Source organism: Opisthocomus hoazin, chromosome 1, assembly GCF_030867145.1.
Source record: "Opisthocomus hoazin isolate bOpiHoa1 chromosome 1, bOpiHoa1.hap1, whole genome shotgun sequence".
In the NCBI taxonomy this organism is placed as follows: domain Eukaryota; kingdom Metazoa; phylum Chordata; class Aves; order Opisthocomiformes; family Opisthocomidae; genus Opisthocomus; species Opisthocomus hoazin.
This window is the reverse complement of record NC_134414.1, coordinates 111,208,338-111,230,690: the sequence shown is the minus strand read 5'-3', so window position 1 is coordinate 111,230,690 and position 22,353 is coordinate 111,208,338. Positions and strand designations below refer to the sequence as shown.

General features: G+C 43.2%; 1 protein-coding gene across 3 annotated transcripts in view; it reads right to left on the bottom strand.

Moving 5' to 3' along the window:
* The window catches only part of APP (amyloid beta precursor protein), a 229,063-nt gene that overhangs the window by 95,138 nt on the left and 111,572 nt on the right, over nt 1-22,353 (bottom strand). For all 3 annotated transcript variants that reach the window (XM_075433354.1, XM_075433362.1, XM_075433368.1), the window contains exon 6: nt 6,839-7,041. In XM_075433354.1, the coding sequence (XP_075289469.1) occupies nt 6,839-7,041 (203 nt within the window). The remainder of the gene's footprint in view (nt 1-6,838; nt 7,042-22,353) is intronic.

Below are 22,353 nucleotides of genomic sequence, written 5' to 3'. Positions count from 1 at the left end.
TGGGGGATTTCTTCTGGCAGGATATATACTTCAAATGAACCACTTTCCACCCTCCAACCTTACGTGAAACAACACTATTGCTGTGTTTAGTATTTCAGTACCTTTGCCCTTGACCCCAAATGGTAATAATGTACTGCTTTTCCATCAACAAGATTACTAGATCATAAAAAGGATTTTCTCTAATTGCAACATATCTTGAAGTATTATATTATGGTGGAATAGCTGTGCTTTAAATTATGATGTCTAATTAAAAGTTACCGGTTATTTTAATGCAAATCCATTAGGTTAATTTTATCAGCTCTTCCTCATAAGATAGAGATTATCATTCTTAATGCAGATCTCATTACAAAACAACCAGCAGATTTGTCATAAAGTGTACTACTTACATATAGTTGTTTTCTTAACAGACAATACAACTACACATTATCACTTTCCAACTAAAGCATACTGCATAGTCTTGAAGCAAATGAAGAACAAGGAACTAGTACTTTAAAAGAAACATAATAACCTTTCAAAGAAGAAAGCGAGGCAAAGCTACTGAGAGTGAAAAAAGCCCAATTAATCTAATATATGCTACTAATATCAAAATTTACAGCTGGTAGGTCTAGCAATCAGGGTTAATCTTCCTTGCCTTCGAATAGATGGTAGCTGCTACTGCACGGACTTAAAGTCCTTTAGACATAAAAATCTTCAGGAAAAAAACCCCACGCTAGATCAATAAATCTAAGAGTTACCATACAAATATCAGGCTACTTTTCTCTTGCTGGGAAACCAGCATACGGTCTCTCGCTTGCAACTCCAGATTGTAAACAGAGTTAAAAATGTCACGTCAAGCAGCACTGCTTAAATTCTTTCCTAACAATTTAAAGAAATCCAGCTGAATTAGAGAAAGCAAAACCAATTGCTAAAGGGCAGCATTATACGCTAGACGAGGCAGGTCAGCCTTCTGCTGCTGAAGCCCCTGCATCTGCTGATGGGTGTGCAAAGAAGCTGCCAAGTGTTTTCTGCCAGGCTGCTGTGCTGACCTCGCTGCTCTCCTTTAAATGAGACCTGATTGACTGCTATGTCGCCAGGAAGCACTAAGCTGAAATTGCCTGTTCTTTGTTGTACGCCAAGAGAGACTGATTTTTCTTGTCGCCTACTGTGCTGAAGGAGAGCAGAAAAAAAATCCCACACAATTGCACATGACGGGGGAGCAGCACTCCTGCTTGCTTCGGTCACGCGCTGGAAGAATCACCTGAAGCCTGGATGCCTCGGGTGCAGCTCTGCAACATTCACAATGCTGCAACAATATCAGCAGAAATCAAAATTGCTCCCTTACTTAAATCCTGGCCAGCAGAGAGTCACCTCCCTTGCTCCATACAGAGACAAAGGTCAAGAGCCACAGCTTTCCCGCAGGGCTTCATAAACAAGTCACACCTTCCTCAGCACAAATTCAGTGATAACATCTCCCAGTGACATAAGGCGAAAAACATCAGCCTGACATTAATCATAGAATCATAGGTTGGAAAAGACCTCTAAGATCATCAAGTCCAACCACCCACCCAACAACACCATGCCTACTAAACCATGCCCTGAAGTGCCACATCTACACGTTTTTTGAACACCTCCAGGGATGGGGACTCCACCACCTCCCTGGGCAGCCTGTTCCAATGCCTGACCACTCTTCAGTAAAGAAATTTTTCCTAATATCCAATCTAAACCTCCCCTGATGCACCTTCAGGCCATTGCCTCTCGTCCTATTGCTAGTTACTTGGGAGAAGAGGCCAACACCTGCCTCACTACAACCTCCTTTCAGGCAGTTATAGAGAGCAATAAGGTCCCCCCTCAGCCTCCTCTTCTCCAGACTAAACAGCCCCAGTTCCCTCAGCCGCTCCTCATCAGAGTTGTTCTCCAGACCCCTCACCAGCCTCGCTGCCCTTCTCTGGACATGCTCCAGCACCTCAATGTCCTTCTTGTAGTGAGGGGCCCAAAACCGAACACAGTACTACAGGTGCGGTCTCACCAGTGCCGAGTACAGGGGCACCATCACCTCCCTGCTCCTCCTGGCCACACTATTCCTGATACAAGCCAGGATGCCGTTGGCCTTCTTGGCCACCTGGGCACACTGCTGGCTCATGTTCAGCTGGCTGTTGACCAGCACTCCCAGGTCCTTTTCCATCAGGCAGCTTTCCAGCCACTCCTCCCCAAGCCTGTATCATGGCATGGGGTTGTTGTGACCCAAGTGCACGACCCGGCACTTGGCCTTGTTGAACCTCATACAGTTGGCCTCGGCCCATCGATCCAGTCTGTCCAGATCCCTCTGCAGAGCCTTACTACCCTCCAGCAGATCAACACTCCTACCCAACTTGGTGTCATCTGCAAACTTACTGAGGGAGCACTCAATCCCCTCATCCAGATCATTGATACAGACGTTAAACAAGACCACACCCAAAACTGAGCCCTGGGGAACACCACTCGTGACCGGCCGCCAGCTGGCTTCAACTCAACTCACCACCACTCTCTGCACTTGGCCATTCAGCCAGTTCTTTATCCAGCAAAGAGTACACCCATCCAAACCAAGCGCAGCCATTTTCTGCAGGAGGATGCTGTGGGAAACAGTGTCAAAGGCCTTACTAAAGTCCAAGTAGATGACGTCCACAGCCTTTCCCTCATCCACTAGGCGGGTCACCTGGTCATAGGAGATCAGGTTGGTCAAGCAGGACCTGCCTTTCATGAACCCATGCTGGCTGGGCCTGATCCCCTGGTTGTCATTCACATGCCTGGTGAGTGCAACTCAGGATGAATCACTCCATAATCTTCCCCGACACCGAGGTCAGGCTGACAGGCCTGTAGTTCCCAGGATGCTCCTTCCAGCCCTTCTTGTAGATGGGTGTTACAATGGCGATCCTGCAGTCATCTGGGATCTCCCCTATTAGCCAGGACTGCTGATAGATGATGGAGAGTGGCTTGGCCAGCTCCTCCGACAGCTCCTTCAGCACTCTTGGGTGGATCCAGCCCCACTGTATCCAGGTGGCACAGCAGGTCATTAACTGCTTCCTCCTGGATTATGGGAGGTTTATTCTGCTCTCCTTGCCTATCTTCCAGCACTGGGGGCTGACTATCCTGGGGATAACCAGTCTGACTGCTAAAGACTGAGGCAAAGAAGGCATTAAGTACCTCAGCCTGTTCCTCATCCTTGCTGGCAATATGCACCCTTGCATCCAATAAGGTTTGGAGATTCTCCTTGGCCCTTTTTTTGTTGTTAATGTATTTGTAAAAACATTTTTTGTTGTCCCTTACAACAGTGGCCAGCCTGAGTTCTAGCTGGGCTTTTGCATTTCCAGTTTCCTCTCTGCATGACCTAACTAGACCCCTGTACTCCTCTTGAGTTGCCTGCCCTTTCTTCCATAGGTGGCAGACCCTCCTTTTTTTTTCTGAGTCCCAGCAAGAGCTCCCCGTTCAGCCAGGCTGGTCATCTTCCCTGCCAGTTCATCTTGGAGCACATGGGGACAGCCTGCTCCTGTGCCTTTAAGACTTCCTCCTGGAAGAATGTCCAGCCTGCATGGACCCCTTTGCCCTTCAGGACTCTCTCCCAAGGGACCCTCTCAACCAGCGTCCTGAACAGGCCAAAGTCTGCCCTCCGAAAGTCCATGGTGCTGGTTTTGCTGGCCCCCCTCTTAACTTCACCACGAACCAAGAACTCTAGCATTTCATGGTTGCCAAGCCCAAGATGGCCTCTGAGCACCACATCTCCCACCAGTCCTTCTCTGTTAATAAACAGCAGGTCTAGTGAGGCACCTTCCCTGGTAGGCTCACTTACCAGTTGTGTCAGGAGTCCTTTGGATCCCTGCAACCTCAGACCCACAACCGGCTGGATTTAACATCTGACCTCCAGCAAGAGCATATCTGAAAGTTTAAACTGGGTCTGCTCCCCTACTCCATATGAACTGAGTAGAGATGGTCCTTCATACAAAGCAGCAAAACGAATGCTGGCAAGAACCACGCTAGGAAAAATTGATTCACATTTTTGAATAAACACTACAGCTTACAAAAAACCAGCTGCTGCAGAAACTGAATTGGAAGACTGTGCTCCTGCCAGTGACCTCTTCCACTCCCCAGGCAAGACTAACTTCCTTTTCACTGGAAATAAGTTTGCAAGTAGTTGTGCTATTGCTATTTTGATCATGATTCATTAAAATATGCATAGAAATAAAATCGTGTAACAAATTGATTGTACAATAGCTCAAGTGTCTTTAAAGTATAACTTTACATTCATGCTTCTCAATTATTTATGGTTGACAGCAATCATTCCATTAATTTGGGGGAGGAAGGGCTCAGGAGCAGTCCATAACTAGTTCCTAATTTATTGTTTTAGAACAGTTGCTCTTTGTTGATTTCACATCTGAAAAGCAACTCCTTTCAACTTGGACAAACCCACTCTCTGTGCTCTTTAATGCTAATGACATAGTATTACTTATAGCTTCATAAAACATACATAAAACTAGCTGTAAAGTGTCTGTGAAGAGCATCCTAGGATACGTTTTATGAACTGCACTGAGTCACACTTGGGAAAAGTCACCTGAACAGAGCTCACGTCCATAAGAACTGAAGCTCTGACACTTCACGTCACCTGGAAAGGCTTTCAAAGTGTCTCCACAGGATGGAACACTTCTTAACATGTACGTTGTCTGCAAGGTACCTCTGCCTCTTTCATTTGCACTGATAGTGACAAACTTCTGTTTGCAGCAGCAAGACAACAGCAGATGCTCACCTCAGAAGTTCCTATGCTCGACCTGCTGGCTGCATCGTAAGGACAGGGGCCCTGCAGGAAGCTTTCTCTCAAGCGCAGCAAGGGAAGTAGAAGCAAGGGCCAAGGCTGTAATTTGTACACTTCTACATTTGCAGATAAGTAAGCACTTTGCGTAACGCAGCTCTGTCAGATACCAGTTACACTCAGGGACAGTCTCTGCAACTCTTCATGCCCCAGGAGGGCTGGAGGTCAGAAAGCCAAAAGGGTTGTGCCAGAACTGCCCTTAAAACTCGTACCCGTAACAGATTGTCCTCACCTCACCTGCAGCAACACGTATTTCACTCAGTCAAACAAGGTGGGAGATTTTAGACTTGGGAAAAACAGGACAATAGTGTTTCGTTATTAGCTAGCAAGTGTATACATTTCTAAAGGATTTTTAAAAAGTGGCTTCAATAATTCACCTCATCTCTTTTGTGTTTTACATTCGTATTATTACACACTACTTTCCTGAAGGCTAAACATCTTAACCTCTTTGAAATGTCAACCTCAGTAAAGAAACACATTCTACCTAATTTGTTCTCATTTCCACTTATCCAAAATCCCATTAAAGTCAAGTGTACTTCTCTCTCCCCCCACCGCCCAATATTCATTTACCAGCAAAAATAGGGCATTTTATCCCCAGGTGGTGAAAGCTCACATATGGAAATATATTTAATTGGTTTAAAGATTTAAACATAATTTCCTCCCACCCCCTCCTCACTGAGATGGCTCTCCAGTAACTGAGCAAAACACTCAACACAGTTACATAAGACAGAAACACACAACACTGCATCGCCAGCCTTAGAAGAAACATTTGCAAGTGATTTTAGCCAAGCCTTAGCACTTTTGATTAGCAAGCTTATCTGCAGGTAGACCAAACAGAAAAACCTAAAGGAAGTAACTCTGCTTTTTCCAAAGCATCCCCTGGGCACCTTTCTGTCCCTGGCGTGGGTGATGACTCGTAGCTGGCAGCTCTCTGCTCCGTGCCTGCTCTGCCAAACATTGGCACTGCAGACAAACAGATGCTGCCACATGCAACATGGGGGACACTCTGCTGGCACCTCAGTCCCAAGCCTCCCCAGAAGCAGGGGGTGGGAAAATCAGAGGAGAGGAAAGGAGCCAGGCCAGATGTTTTCTGCCTCATTTCACAACTGCCCCAATGGCTGCCATCTTTCCTCTACCTCCTGTGCATCCCATCTCCTTTCTTTTCAGCGGTAGCCTTTAATATAATTTTCTGCCATCATCTCCAGCACTTACCAGTAAAGATATAAGCATTGTAGAAAAATCTGAATCTGTCTTACCAAGATTTTCACCTTATGGAATGGTACTTATTAAAACAGAAATATAAGGACCTAAAAATATTATGTTGTTGTGTTTTCCAAAGACTAGGGTAAAATTCAAAATTTAAAATGCAGTTATGTTATTAACTACAAAATACCACGAAAAACAAATGTTATAAATAAAGAGTTATTTCTCGCTCCATGTTTTCTTTTCTGGGCAATGCATTCCTATTTCCTCCTCCCCTCTGCAATACAACTCATTAGTTAGGTTCAATTTTCTGCACAGTTATTTCTAAATTCACCTAATTTTACTGAATTACTAGTTCATGGAGAAATATTGGAAATGGGTATCTTACAGAAATCACACAAAACGACTAATCATTGCTGTTAATATAAAAGACCAAACCAGCTTGTGCTACCTCCTGCTCTGAACTGACACTCCTTATCCTTCTGCAACACATGCACATGATCACCCACACGCACACTTTTCCTGTGTTATTTGCTACATATGGCAGTCAAATTTTATTTAATGTTACTTTAAAATAAAACCAACCATTCTGCTTCCATACACAATGGCCACACTCCATAGACAGACCCTTCCAAAGAGTATTTGTAATGGGAAAGGGAAAGTGGAAACGATTCAATGTGCAAATTACAGAAGCCAAAGCATAACAATATTGTGACTTAGCATATTTTGCTGTTTGGAACATTTTTTGTTGTAAAGGGCATGCATGCAAAGCGGCGCTTTCTGTTTTTCCAGCCCCAAGCTAAATGCCCATGAATTTACCTCTGACAACCTCTTCCACGGATTCTGTAGTTGTGGTGGTAGTGGTTGCAATACTGGTAGTTCTTTCAGTTGCCTCCTCATACTCTTCCTCTGTCTCTTCTTCAATTTCATCACCATCATCATCATCGTCATCAGCATCTTCATCTTCCACAACAGTTAGCTCCTCATCTTCCTCTGGTTGTTCTTCTACTACCTTATCATCACTAAATGAAGAAGATTACAACGATACGTCAGCAACAAAATGATTTCAAGATAACAAGAGAGAACAGTTTATTCAGAAACTCTGTAAGGACAAGAAGTTACCTGCTTCTCCATCTCCCCCACCCCCTTTAAATACAAAAGAAAAGAATCGAGGACTCTGGGAACATCCCAGTGAGTAAGAAATCAGAAATGCTAAAACAAAAAAAAAAGTTGATATTAGCAATGCAGTGAGAAAACTAGCAAGATGCCAGACTGGATCTCCTCCTTTTGCACAGGGATGGAAAAAGAATCCCCATCAGTAACACTGTATTTTGACAGCTGAATAACACTCCAAATATGCTTGCTCCACGCTGCCATCAACATATCAATTTTTATTTTGAAAGAAGCTCAAATTGGCTCAAAATGCACTCAGTTTATATTGGATGGGGAAATGAGAGACTTGGGACTTTCTCACCCAGGAGACACCTCAGCCAGAGGCGGCTTGCTGTGGACCAGTCCACACGCTGTTCAGAGGACTACCAAGTGCTGAAGTGCCCTGGAATTGTCTATGCTGACCACTGAGGTTTTTGTTCTGTTGTTAGTGTTGCATGTATGGAAAAGTCACTTCTACAGGAATTGTACACAGAGCTGTCTGTCTTCACAAAGGACAGGACTGAGACAGCCAGCCAGCTGATGCTGGAACTCATGCTTCAGCTGACTGTTGCTAGTTTTCATCTCCGAGGTTTTATCTCCTTCTGGCATCTTAAAGCAGACAATGGCCATATCACCACCTTTCAGGATCTAACACCCAGAGAAGACGACCCAGTTTTGGTCTTCTGTGTAACAGCAGCACTGATGAAGAGGTGCTGGCCACATGGTTTTGCTGATGAGGCTGCCATCTGAGCCAACGCATGCAGCCGTTCAGCACGGCAACCCCAGCTCAGAGGCTCTCACTACCAACTGTACTGCTGTACAGTTCATGGGTAAAGCCTCCACAAAAGACCTGTGGTATCGACGTGTACTAGAACGGCAACACAAGCACTGCTATCCTCACAAAGAAACCCCAAACTATTAGGCTAAATGTTGTTATCCATCCCAGTACTTTAAATTCATACAGCTGTCTAAAATCCTCAGGACTGTAATCAGTCTTGGATGATAGGAGGGAATACTGCACTTGACTATCAAATGCATTTGGTGGCTTAATATGTCAAGAATTTTCTGGGATCATCCTCAATTTTGAATGATACACAGGCAACAGGCCAATAAATGAATGCTGAGCTACTGCTACTGTTGGTTTTGAGAGGCTTCCTAACTCAGCACCCAGCTGTGGCAAGGTCTCAGGTTTGTTAATCTGATCTTGTACTTGAAAATCACTACTAATGAGTAAATGACCCTTACATATTCAAACATGCAGTGACGTTGTCACTTTCATACATAAATGGTTTTACGTCTTTTTCGTGGCATCGCAGATGCTTGAATAGCCTTTTATGTGAAGTTAGCAATCCCTCTCCTTCACCTCATTTCAGAGGCGAACCCTGTAATATTTCATTTTATAACAGATTGCCTATTACAATTTTGAAAGTGAACTCAGAGCAAAAAGGAGGGCAGTACAATCTTTGTTAATAGGGTATTACAAGATAAAACATTTATTGATAAAAATCTTCTATGCCACAAGCCTGACTCTACTAGGAGGTTAAGTCTGTACACAAACAAGAACAAGTCTCCTGTTCCTTTCTCCCCAAAATATTTGGCCTCCAGCAACACAAGAGACACAAAGTAACAATGAAGCTTTCAAGCCCAGGTAGGTTATACAAATGGACGTGGTAACAGTTAACTTGCAGAGGAGTCCAAGTAAGGGATGACCTGTTTCCATTTACATGGAATAAAGACTGAAAAATGGGCTCACAACCCCTGGGTTCTTCTCAGTTTCTTGATTTCAAAGAAATATCACCATCTCCACTGTGTGGTTTTCCCCTGCCACTCAGTGCCAATTTTAGTGTGTCTAAAATTTTCTATTTTCTTTTCAGTAACTCCTTTCTGAACAATAGATTTCTTCCAGTTTTATTTTTCTTAACAAGTAATTCACCTTATGTGAGCACAAAATAAATGTTGTATGTACACTATCACCTTTGACCTGCAAGACTGAGGTGAATTTACAAGTCCAGTATCTGTTTCTGATCTCCAGGTTAAGGGGCTTCTATTACTGGCTAGCTATAGACATTTGAACTAGGCATGTTGAGTGTAAGACATGCAGATTTGATCAAGAGCATCAGACACCATATGCCTTTCAACATTAAAGCACACTGCTCTTTGTCCTTCTCTCACCTAAGCTACAAACACAGCACGCTTCAAAAAAAAAGTGCAATTATTTTTCCTCTTCCTTTCACATGAATGATCACTCTCCGATATTGGCAAGCTTATAAAGTTAAAAAAGGACAACAAAACTAAGCTAATGAAACAAACAAAGGAAAGTCAATTAGTCACACGGAATGCCACTTCAAAAATAATTGGTATGCGTGCATCCAATATCCATCTGTTTTTAGCTACACACAAGCAATCAACACAGCATTTTGCTGGGAAATTCTCAGCATCAAGGCCAACCTTTCATTTTTTTCCTTTTGTTTGTAGAAGGGGTGATAGTGAAGGGTGCAGGATGAAAGACAACAATTCTCTGTGTGTATTGGTTGGCCATGCCCACCATTACAGCAGGCCCAAGTTTCCTCTTCAGAAGTAAATGCTTAAAGGCAGCCCCCACCTGCAGCCCATTTTATGGCTTGCTGCTTGCTGAAGGACTAGATATCTGAGAAGGTTAAAAAAGCCAGAAGTGATGGAAGACTACCAGAGTTTATGCAATCAGGCTCCTGAAAATATTCTAAAAATCTTGCACAAAAATATTCTGGAATATTCCTTCCACTATTTTGATCACTCCCAGAAAAATCGTATTTCTGCTAGCAATATATTCGGCAAGACTCAATCACAATGGTAGCATTTTGCAGGATTATATTTTATTGCAAGATTTAAAAAAAAGGAACAATGAAAACACAAGTGGTTTTGCCTTAGATATCTAAATAGAAGTCACAGCCTTGCTATATACTTAACAAAATTAAGATGCCTGAAATTTGGCTTCAGAAGGTCATTTCCCTAATGACCAGGTTTTAAAAACTCTCATTGTAAAGAAGTGTGAAGTTACACTCAAGTTCTGAAGAAGCACTCCAGGCTTTCTCTAGAAGTAATCACTTTCCCAGCTGTTACCTTTATTTTGATCTATACAAAGAAGAGTTAGGTTCTTCCCCTATTAGTACCGTCTTCCAAAGCGAAGAGGATGGGTAGATGAAGTGCTTTATGCCCTCTTAACAAGTTTTTCCTTGAATTAAGCCAAATACCAGAAACTGGACGCGCATTATTCTGATGGTTTAATCATTCTCAGCTATATCGCACAGTATAATAGACCAAATGGCGTGGAATACACAACAGGCAGGAACGTATCCAAGCCCTAAAAGTAGCAACAGCTTCACACTAAAAATCAAGGCTGCCCACCAAGTCAAAGGCTCCTAGGAGTCAATCACAGTAATCATGCTCAGCAATGCAAAGAGAAGATGACCGCACCTTCTCAGAGGCCACAGTTATGAAAGGCAGGAGAAAAACAGCACCATGCAGCCCTGCAGCAGCAGTCCTGAGGAGCCAGGGGGCCACAGGGAAGGAGGGGGGATCGGTAATCAGGGGATTTGGAGTCTCATGCTTGAAGACACAGGCTTAACAAAAACAATGCTACAACTTGATGTGCTTCTGTTGGAAACAAAGACAGTGAGTGGACTTCACGTATTCTTAGTACGGTACTATGTCTTGCAAGAAACATGAAAAATTATGCTTGGTTTTGTTTCCTTGGATTTAACCACTGTTATCATCCTGGCTCTTCTTCCAAGTACACACATGCGAGACTGACGATCGAGAACAACAGAGAAGGGAATGAACTTCCACTTCAACATTTGGAACAAAGCATCAACTTTTCAAACGGGGACAAAACCCCATGTCTTGCACGGTGTGTAGAGCTGTTTCTCCCTGTCATGCTAAATGCTCTGGTACCATCCACATTTCTCAATTAGCACCACCACGATGTTGTTTCCCAGACAGCGCATATCTAATGTTTGCACACTCTTCATCACAGCAATCACTTTAAATCCACTATTTTCAGACAAAGGTTTACTACCAAATGAATGTGGATACCGCTATTTTTCTCAGAAGTCTTGGAGTTTTATTTACTAATAATACCAGGTGTGCTTACTTCCTGGTATTATTATTACATTTTACCTTCAGTGAAGTGTGACTCAGTCTTGTTTCTCCTGGATCCATGACACCTTGACAGCTTTTACTGTCTATTCCCTTGATACCGTCCAAGCCAGCGTTTTATTAGCACCACAGACTGCAGTATCTCGTTTACAAGAAATTGTTGACATTTTGCCTTAGTTTAGCGGTGCTGGTGACAGAATTGTTCAAAGGCTGCTCAAAAAAATTATTCGCTAGACTGAGAAGTTCACAGATTTGTAAAGCCATATTATCATCATCATCTGAATTTAACAGTTTAGCAGTAAACAGAGATAAATTGTTAGGCTTGAATGCAGCCTTGAAACTGCTTGCAAACCCCCTCCCCCCAACATTACAGAATCACAGAATGTTAGGGGTTGGAAGGGACCTCTGTGGGTCATCTAGTCCAACCCTCCTGCCGAAGCAGGGTCACCTACAGCAGGCTGCACAGGATCTTGTCCAGGCGGGTCTTGAATATCTCCAGAGAAGGAGACTCCACAACCTCCCTGGGCAGCCTGTTCCAGTGCTCCGTCACCCTCAGAGGGAAGAAGTTCTTCCTCGTGTCCAGGTGGAACTTCGTATGCTTCAGTTTGTGCCCATTGCCCCTTGTCCTGTCGCTGGGCACCACTGAAAAGAGTTTGGCCCCATCCTCCGGACACCCACCCTTCAGATATTTATAGGCATTTATAAGGTCCCCTCTCAGTCTGCTCTTCTTCAGGCTGAACAAGCCCAGCTCCCTCAGCTTCTCCTCAGGAGAGATGCTCCAGTCCCCTCACCATCCTCATAGCCCTCTACTGGACTCTCTCCAGTAGCTCCTCATCTTTCTTGAAGTGGGGAGCCCAGAACTGGACACAGTACTCCAGATGGGGCCTCACTAGGGCAGTGTAGAAGGGAAGGAGAACCTCCCTTGACCTACTGGCCACACTTCTCTTGAGGCATCCCAGGACCCCACTGGCCTTCTCGGCAACCAGGGCACGCTGCTGGCTCATGGTTAACTTGTCATCTACCAGCACTCCCAGGTCCCTGTCCACAGAGCTGCTCTCCAGCAGGTCCGCCCTGAGCCTGTACTGGTGCATGGAGTTACTCCTCCCCAGGTGCAGGACCCTGCACTTGCCCTTGTTGAACTTCATCAGGTTCGCCTTCACCCAACTCTCCAGCCTGTCCAGGTCTCACTGGACGGTAGCACAGCCTTCCGGTGTATCTACCACTCCTCCCAGGTTTGTGTCATCAGAAAAGTTGCTGGGGGTGCACTCTGTCCCTTCATCCAGGTCACTGGCGAATAAGTTGAACAAGGCTGGGCCCAGTACTGATCCCCTGGGAGCACCACTAGCTATAGGCCTCCAAACAGACTCTGCGCTGCTGATTAGTATATCTCAATCTCCCGTCAGTGGAGACTTCCAGCAAGGAGGGCTGGCACTTTCCCTGCATGGTGGACACAGAGGTAATCATGGCTTTGAACCTTCCACTTCAACTTCCTCATATATGGAATATTAAAATCCATTTTCCCTATCATGGAAATTATGCTTCCTTTGAGCATCCAAGTAGCACACTGGGTCATTAATACAAACTACCTACCCTCCTGTGTATAGTGAAACAGGGTATCTGACATTTGGTGGTTTCAGCTCTATTTCCAATCCCACAGACACACTGGGGTTCCAGGCAGCCTTAACAGGTAACTGGTTCCATTGACTCCACACAATGACCACTCCAACGGGTGTATCTGTGGTTTTAAACCACATGCCACTGTATAGCTCCTGCTAGTACGCACCTAAGCACATCGTCATAAGCAATGTTTAAACCATGGATCTGTAATGTGTACCTAATCACTTCCTTTTCTCAGTCCATCACTGCAGTAAGAGCTGGCACCAATGTATTATTTATTCACTTCACTCTTCTGAGTGCATCGTCCTGTTACTTTGTGAAGATAAAACTGAAGGAAAGGCAAAGAAAAGGTAAAGAAAAGGTAGAGGAAAACAAACTATGCTACCTTTTCCTGTTCAAGAGATAAGAAAATGTTACTAAATGAAAGTTGCCTTTCTGTATTCCAATAACCTGCAACAGGGACAGAGGCAGAACACAGACGACAAGAACGATGAGTCTTCTTCTAGCTTATGGGGCTGCAGCATAAACTACATTTGAAGACTACATTTCTGTCTGCAACTTCAGACAAAAACATGATAAAGCTTTTAATTTAGGATAACAAGTAACTATGGACTAATTACTCGTTTTAGGAAGTGGCTCACGTTTGTCTGCAATAAACTCTCATCCATTTGGATCTATTTAAACTATGATTTTGCCAAGTACCTTGAACAAAAACGTATGCTCCATCAGTGAGGGAAAAAGAATGAAAAGGTGTTCAGGACAGATGTTTTAATATCTGGGAAGATTAGCATTCACTACACTTTGCAACTACGTTTTACTGCAAATAGATTCCATCTGGACTCCATTTTTACTAGCCACCAAGATGAAACAAATAGCTAGGGGAAAGCTAACTCCAGGAGAGGAACCGAATCAGCAGGAGCAACAAGCCGCCGTCTGCCTACAGAGAGAAAGGTCGTACATTGGCTCTAGACTGCTGTGGGAATTAACATAGGAGAAGCAACTGCTGCACTTACCCTGCAGCTTGTGCTCTTTCAGCCTACCAGGCTGAGCTGACTGTAATTTATGCATCCATACTGCAGGTGCAATCACCCCAGTTTCCAGCACCTTGTGCTTCGGGTTCCCAAACGCACAAAACCCCCACCCCTCCTCTACAGCCTCTACAGCTCCGCCAAATGAACTCCAGGAAAGATATCATGGGATTGGACTGTCCAGTATTCAGCCTGGGTCCAGCTTATCTTCCAGCAGAGGATTAATGATGAGCACAGATACATATTTATGCCCGTGTATAGGAAAGCTCCAGAGCACAAAGTTCTTTAACTGTGGGAGTGGAAATACACAGATCCACCTGTGAACTTCCACATGCCTTAAGAGTTAATGCCTTAAAAGAAAACGCAAAACAGAAACACAAAGCAAATTACAAGAGTAGGGGACACGCTTGGAATCCAAACAAGAAGATGAGTGTATTTGAGATGGTCTACTTACCAGGCTTTTGTTTTAAAGCAAAGCAGAAAGCTAATTCAAAGGCAAGAAATCAAATTCCCCCTCAAGAAACCTGCACATCAGAGGCCTGGGTATCTTCCACACCCAATGTTTTTCCAAACCTTGCATGCTAGAAAAAGCTCGCCATGACCGAATGATGACATTTCTCAGGAACCGGGTTTGATCCCACCACCACGCTCCTCTGAATGATGTCGCTAATTAAACATATGAGTGAACACAGGAACTACTTAAAGCTAAAAACCAAGCCAACAGTGCACTTTGGCACATGAGCACTCACTTCACTGTACCTTCTGTTATTTAACTTTGGCTTTGCTACACTGACGGACTTCCAGATTGAGCTGAGTATACTAACTATGTGAAACTGATTATTAGGGTAGTGAATTTAAACAAGAACTACCAAAGTAATTTTACACAGGGTAGGAGAGAGGAAAGGAACTCAAAACCAAGTGTGAAATGAAGATTTTAGCATTCACCTTGAAAGTCTAGGAGTAGGGAGTTATACCAAAAAGGTCTATTTTTCCTGAAGCATGGGGGAAGTGGGAACAGATAGCAGTGTAAGAATTAAACTGCACTGCAGTTGCGAGATTAGGCATGGAGCCAGGAAAGAAAACGGTTATGCCAGACCTCCAGTCTATGTAACTGATCTTTTAAACAGCTTATTGGCATTAAAGGTCGGAAAAATACAGTGATTTACAGAAGTGAAAGTCTGACCCACAAGGTAACTCAACAGTAATGTTTCTGGTCTGCCTGTTCAGTGACCACAAAAGCACAAAATGCTTAAAAACTATCTTGGTTATTTTTATTAGGGTTGGATTATACTAGGTTAGTAAATCAGGTATCTCATAAGAAGAAGAAATGCTGTGATATTTGGACATACATAAACACCTATTAAGAGACAGTTAAACTTTCAAGAACTCTGATGGACAGCTTCGATTGCACAGCAAGTTGGGATGAGCAATTGATAGTGCCTAGCATTTTTCAGACATTCATTTTCCCACTTTTAATTATTTTCCTTTACTGAAGAGGTTGCAATTGTGTTCATTTTCACATTGAACAACAGAAAAAAAAAAACTGAAATAAGCTATTTCCAGAAGTGTTATATAGGTTGCTTTTGAGTTCTTAGACCTTACGAAGCAACTGAGTCATGTGCTTCAGACTGTTGCTCTCCTTTTACTGTATTTTTTTAACCTTTTATACAAAAACAATACTAAAAATGCGCCTGGTTTCATTAACACTGACAGAAAACAACAGAAGTTGCAGTAAAAATCTTTTACTCTAATTTTTAAATAGAACATTTATAAAAAATAAACACACATTCCTTGCCCTACTGTCTCTGACAGATACATTTATCTTCTTCCCCATAATTAAACAAGAAAGTATAATTTATACCATTAAAAATTTCTTTCCACAGCTGGCCTGCTTAAAGAGACAGGTGTACGAGGCAGCATGTAACACCAGATCTCACGCATTCGCAGAAGGTACCTGTTGACTGATATGCAGGAATACTTTTTCAAAACTGACCTAGTTTTCCCTCTGAAACAAAGCCATTGCTGGTGTTACTGTTCTGACAGTTTTCTGTGGAAGATAGAGGATTCAGCAAGGAGCAGGTCATTTTTAGAAAAGGACAGAGTAATAATATATTTAACCCATATTCTTTCTCACTTCGATTATTTTTGCTAAAGAGAAACTTCAACACTAGAAAAGTATCTCCGCTCATGCAGCCAAAAGAAAAAGGAGTAACTTCTGTGCCAAGCTTCTTGTGGTAACCACAGAATGCCAAGCCCAGCAGAAGCAAACATAGATCCAGTTCTCCAGGTCAACATTTTTCTGTTTTAGCATCCTCTTCTTCACTCAGGTCACAATTTGAGTGTTATTTTTTCCTCAGCAGTGATCAAAATAGAGATCCCATGTGAAGAAATGGCTTGCTGTCATGTAACCAAAGCCAAAACATTTGCATTCAAGATTAGAAACCTTTTCTGTCAGGGGAAAAAAAAAAAAAAGGTATGTTTTTGCCATTTCATCCATGCAATCGAAGTGTGCAGCCTTTGTTAGAGGGCAAAGCAAAAAAAGTACTTACTACAGAAAATGCTTTACTACACTGTGCTGTTAATAGCACAGCCTCACAAGAAGTGGAATTCTTAAATTTCCACAAACCACCCTAATGCTGAGCTCTTATTTCTGGTACAGACCACAAAAACAACTGTTACGTGTATCGCTGAAAGGTAACACAGAGCAGGAACTGCCGGATAACTTCATGGAGGGGTATCCAGCTATGAATCCACCCAGCACACAGTCCTTCTGGTGCGACAGTACATTTGAAAAACCCAGCTGTAAATTTCTCACTTCCCATTTTTTCCATGTTTTATAAATAGTACAGCACTTGAAATGGGGTGGTATATATCACGATGTCACAAGAACTTCTCAGAACATCCTGCAGACATATCAGAAGGATTTCTTAATTACTGCACAAACATATATAGGGAACCTTTCTCTCCTACATTTCAGTCATCACAAGTGACATCTTAAAATTTTTGCCTACTGCTTAACGAAAACCTGGCAGCTGATGACTCTGTCCTGTGAGGTCAAAAAACCGTAACCCTTCTCTGCAAGTCAATCTTCTACTAAATGTTCAAGTTTGATGCCATTAACCTCCTGAAACAAGCTCAACATTCACTTACGTCATATAGGTAACCTGCACAGCTAGCAAACTGCTTTCATTGGGGGTCATGAAAGCCTGGCTATCTTCTCATCGCTTCCTCAATTAGATTAATTCTCTCCACCCACAGGCTCATCCATCACTCCAGTTAATGCTTTATACTCAAATGGTGATTGGATTTGCCAGCTCAGCACCGCTATAATTACCTCTCAAAGTAATGCGCTGTTTCATCAATTCCTTTCTAACTTTACTTGTCCTAAGAAGAAATCCAGCACTGACCAGCCTTTCTAGAGTCATTAATGCTCTGGTGTTTCTGTGCTTTCTGAATTTTATTTTAACAACTTCCACATTAAAGAGGAAAAAAATTGCTATTAAAAATATATCACGAACTACCTGAATATTAAGTAACAGCCAATATGAGAGACAAACCCAATTAATGTAAAAATGTAAGACACAGAATATGGTAACAGCATATAAAATTCGCGAATAGAACAAAATATTTCTAGAGTTATTCATCATAAGCAGTAACGTTATGCCTACAATTTGGTGATGCCTTAGTTTAATTTATAAAGAAAAGCAATTAGGTTTTATCATTAAAATACTTACAAAAACACAGAAGTTCTTAGATAAGCTCTACCGTTAATGTTTTAGAATGGGTACAAAGCACTTCTTTCAGTTTCTAACAGTTCTACAACAAAAAAAATCAAGAAGATAGGAACTTGTGACCAGTTATCTAGAATACTATATTTCAAAAATCAGAACACCTTCCACACTATCTCCCCAAATGAATTCAGTTTCTCTGAAATACCAGTTTAGTAATGGACAACTCTTGTAGTGCAAAATTCACCTATTTCAGTGACTGACATTAACCTATACTCGTGGCAAACTTCAGAGGGGAAAAACAGGCAAGAAAAACTAAGCAAGTTTGTAATTCCTAGTGTTCATTTTAGGGCACTGACTGGCAATTAGGAGCAATTTGTATTCGGACAGCTGATGAGAATACTGCCTCTGGCTGCACCCCTCCCTGCTCCTGTGTCACGGACGACTGAGCTCCCCACCAAGCAGCCCCTGAACCACTGCAATAGGCACACCACTGCCGGTACAAGGTCCCGTTCTCCTTAAGTTTCAGGGGTACGAACAGCCTATAGCTCAGCCTGCACAGTATGGAAAAAGGGAAATCTTTTTATCCATCCAAATGCAAGCCATCTCCCACTTTTAAGTCAGAACCTGCAGTACAGACCCTTCGCCCTGCTTCACGTCCAGTTCAGCTTTACTAGCTCAAGTGCTTGGGGAGTAGGGGGGGGGATTATTTTTCAAGTGTTTGATTTTTTTAAAAGAATCCTTTAGGAGATTCCCACTGGAGCGTTTCTCACTGAAATTTTAGAAATTGACTTTACAATTTAATGAAAAAGCTTACATCAATGAGAAATCATTGCTGTTTTTTATAACACGAGTGACAAAGTTAATTTTCTTTTTCCTCCAGTGAGCATGTTTCTAGTGAAAAAAATTTAGCCTCAGTAGCTTCCTTTTTCTTGATCAGTAATGCTTTCTTAGCTTGAGAATAGCAAAAACTTCAAAATGACTCCAGAAATCCCATTTCTACATTCTTCAAACAAATCTTTCGGGCTCAGAGCTGGACTTCCAATTAAGCCTCAGATCTTTAACTCAATGCTGCTTGACAACACTTCCAGTAAGAACAATGGGAGGGAATAAGGAACAGGAGGGAAGAACAGTCAAGAAACACAATGTTTCAGGGCAATCCTCGGAGTCAATATAGGCTGGGTGATGCAGGGATTGAGAGCAGCCCTGCCAAGAAGGACTCAGGGGTACTGGTGGGTGAAGAGCTGGACATGCACTGACAATGCACGCTCGCAGCCCAGAAAGCCAACCGTATCCTGGGCTGCATAAAAAGCAGCGTGGGCAGCAGGGTGAGGGAGGTGACTCTGACTCTCTACTCTGCTCTGGTGAGATCTCACATGGAGTCCTGCATCCAGCGCTGGAGCCCTCAGCACAGGAAAGACATGGACCTGTTGGAGTGGGTCCAGAGGAGGGCCACAAAAATGGTTAGAGGGATGGAACACCTCTCCTGTGAGGAAAGGCTGTGAGAGTTGGGGCTGAAGAGAAGATTGTGGGGAGACCTTATAGCAGCCTTTCAGCACTTAAAGGGGGCTTTATAAGAAAGATGGGGACAGGCTTTTTTGTAGGCCCTGCTGTAAGAGGACAAGGAGTAATGGTTTTAAACTTAAAAGAGGGTAGATTTAGATTGGACATAAGGAAGAAATTCTTTACAATGAGGGTGGTGAAACACTGGAACAGGTTTCCCAAAGAGGCAGTGGAGGCCCCATCCCTGGAAACCAGGCCAGGTTGGACAGGGCTCTGAGCAACCTGATCTAATGGAAGATGTCCCTGCTCACTGCAGGGGGTAGGGCTAGATGACCTCTAAAGGTCCCCTCCAACCCAAAGCATTCTATGATTCCATGATAATGTCACTACATATTAGACACAAGTATGGGGAAACAGGTAGAAATTGAAGAATTTAAGCAGCAGTAAGGATCTCTGAAGGATCTTCCCCCCCTTCCCATGATTTCTTCACCAACAACGCTCCGCACCCACACACTATTCAGGGCCTGACTTCTCTCCCCCAGCCATGTGGCGCTGGGTGCAGACAGCCGCAGCAGGGGCTCACCCCTTCCCCCCCCCCAGCCAAACTTCAGCAAAGGACACCCAGCCGCCAACGGCCCGCACAACCGGCACGGCTGAGCGCCTGTCCCTTAACGCTCTCCGGGGACATGGCACAGGGTCCTCTTTGAAATGAGGGGAGGCAATGTGTATCAACACCTCCCAGTTTCGCCAATGTTTTTCCTCCATGTTCAAGCTGTGTTTGCTTCTTCCAGCTGTAGTTCAAATGCCAAAGAGACTAAAGTACCCATCAGAGCAAGAGATAAAGAAGATTAGAGCATTTTGATTATTTTTCTTAATCTCCCTGATCAGTTAATATGCAAATAGCCAGAAACATGCCCGGGTGAAACAATCCCCTGAAGGCTCTTCTTTCATGCTGTATTTCCAAATACATTTTCTGGGGACAGATGAAAAGATGAGCAGGGGAAAAAGAAGGGTGAGAGGGACACAGAGAGATGTAATGGGGAGAAACGGGGTAAGAGGATTTCATGTTTTGGATAGTCCTTGTCGATAAACACCAAAGCACAGAGAACACTAAAGAACAGCCGTGCCAGCTGTAGCATTTACCTCCTTTCATCTGTATTCACATTAAAACATCAACAGATTCCTGACTCTTGCCTGCATTAAATCTCTCACTGCTCTGGCATGCAGAGACCAAAAGAAAAGGAATTAAGCAGTAGCTAGTCAAAGCTACACATGCAAAAAAAAGGAAAGAGAATTTCCCGAGTATAGAAGTAACTAAACCCCATTGAATCTGACCTTCAAAATTCCTATAGTAACTCTTGTATACTACTAAAGATACTTGCTTATGTGTCACTGTTTAGACTTGTGCATTTTTGATAAGCGTGTGCCACAGGCAGACATCCCTCCATGCCTGCTTTGTGTCAAGGCAGTAGCGTGACACACCACGAGCACTCAGTGTGCTGTTGTATCAAGTCAGGGCACTATATGACTGTGGCCAATTTAAATACACCTTGTGACAGCCTCATTTAATGACAGCACTCTGGGGAATTTTGATTGTAACTAATTTGACATTGAGGTTAACTTGCAGACATTTCTGAAGGGGAGACACTAGGTAAAACAAGTGGTACAAAGACGTCAACACACAAGTTATAGATACAGACATAAGAAGAGCTAGAAAGTGAAAGAAATTAGGTGTACACTTCCTCCACATCAAGTGAAGATCTCCAACAAATTACTCAGCAAAACAACTCTGTTGGGCCCCTGTAACTTCTCTTCCCCAAATTCCAGAACAAGACTATTAACAACATAGGGCCTCACCTGCAAACAATTCAGTATGACAGGCACACACACAATGCTGCTTTCACTATTAGAAAAAAGCCTTTCAGGATTTCTTGGATTAGAATTGGAGGAGGCAATTATGAAAAAGCCAGGTTTTCAAAATACCATTGACAAAAGAGTTCTTCATGGAGTCAAAAAGGATACAGCACTACAACTACTTTTTTTCAGCACCTGGGAGATGAGCATTCGTCCTTAAGCTCAGTCTGGTACAGGGTTGCAAAACCAGAGAAAAACATGATTAGCATGCTATATAGCACAAATTTATTTTAGTTTTCTTCCACAGATGCCTAATTATCAGTACAAAGTGGACTGCACTCTTTTGGATTATTCACTGCAGTAAAAAAACTACCGTATTAACTATCCTAATGGCAAGTATGAACAACTCATAAAACTTCGCTTGGCAGAAGTTTATGAGAAACTGTAAAGTAAACCCTTATAAAATACACTGCTCCCTATAATGCGACATTTACAACACTACCCAATCATTACATCAGCCTGAACATACGTTTTATACACCGAACAGACAGAATTAATTTGGCCTAACCTGCTGAGGAAGAAACAAGGAGAAATTAAATCTCCTATTTTGGACCTTGAAAATATATTCAGATTGTCTAGAAAAATGACACTTTGCTGAAGTTAGGGCAGTATCTTCCACTCCTGAGCCACGGGGAAAGCCTTCCATATAATCCTCAACAGTGAGGCTTATCGTGCCTCAGTTTCCCTGCTGTGAAAGAAGGAAAATGAGAGCAGCCTGCGTCCCAGGTGGGGAGGAAAGCCTGGCAGGTCTCATGCAGAGTGATGGGAAGATGAGGAGAGGCACGTGTGAGACCGATGTATACAGAGAACACCTGGAAGTTTCCAGCTTAGCCATCACTCCTAAAGATGTTCAACCCTAGACATCAAGAACACCAAAGCTTCTAGCCAGTGCCAAGGTACAGGCAGGAGGACCACGAGGCTGTGCTGAGTCTCAAGGGCAGCCAGAGCTGGCAGGTCACTTGACTGAGTTGTAGCTATGCAGGGCGAGCTCTGCAGCTATATTTAAAGCCAGCACCTGCATCTGGCTGTCCCTCAGGCAGTCTTCAAGGTAAATTTTAATTAAAGGTGTGCATAACAGCAAGGAACACCACTGCTGAAAAATGCTCATGACCTCTTAGAGTTCGCTATTTCAGGAGGAGCATGAAATGATGCAACTTCAAAAGCATGGGTGGATCATGCCTCTCAGCCTCCCGAACAAAAAGGGGGTACATCACAGCCGTTATCAAAATAGACCCTCCCTCCTCTTTCTCCAAGTACT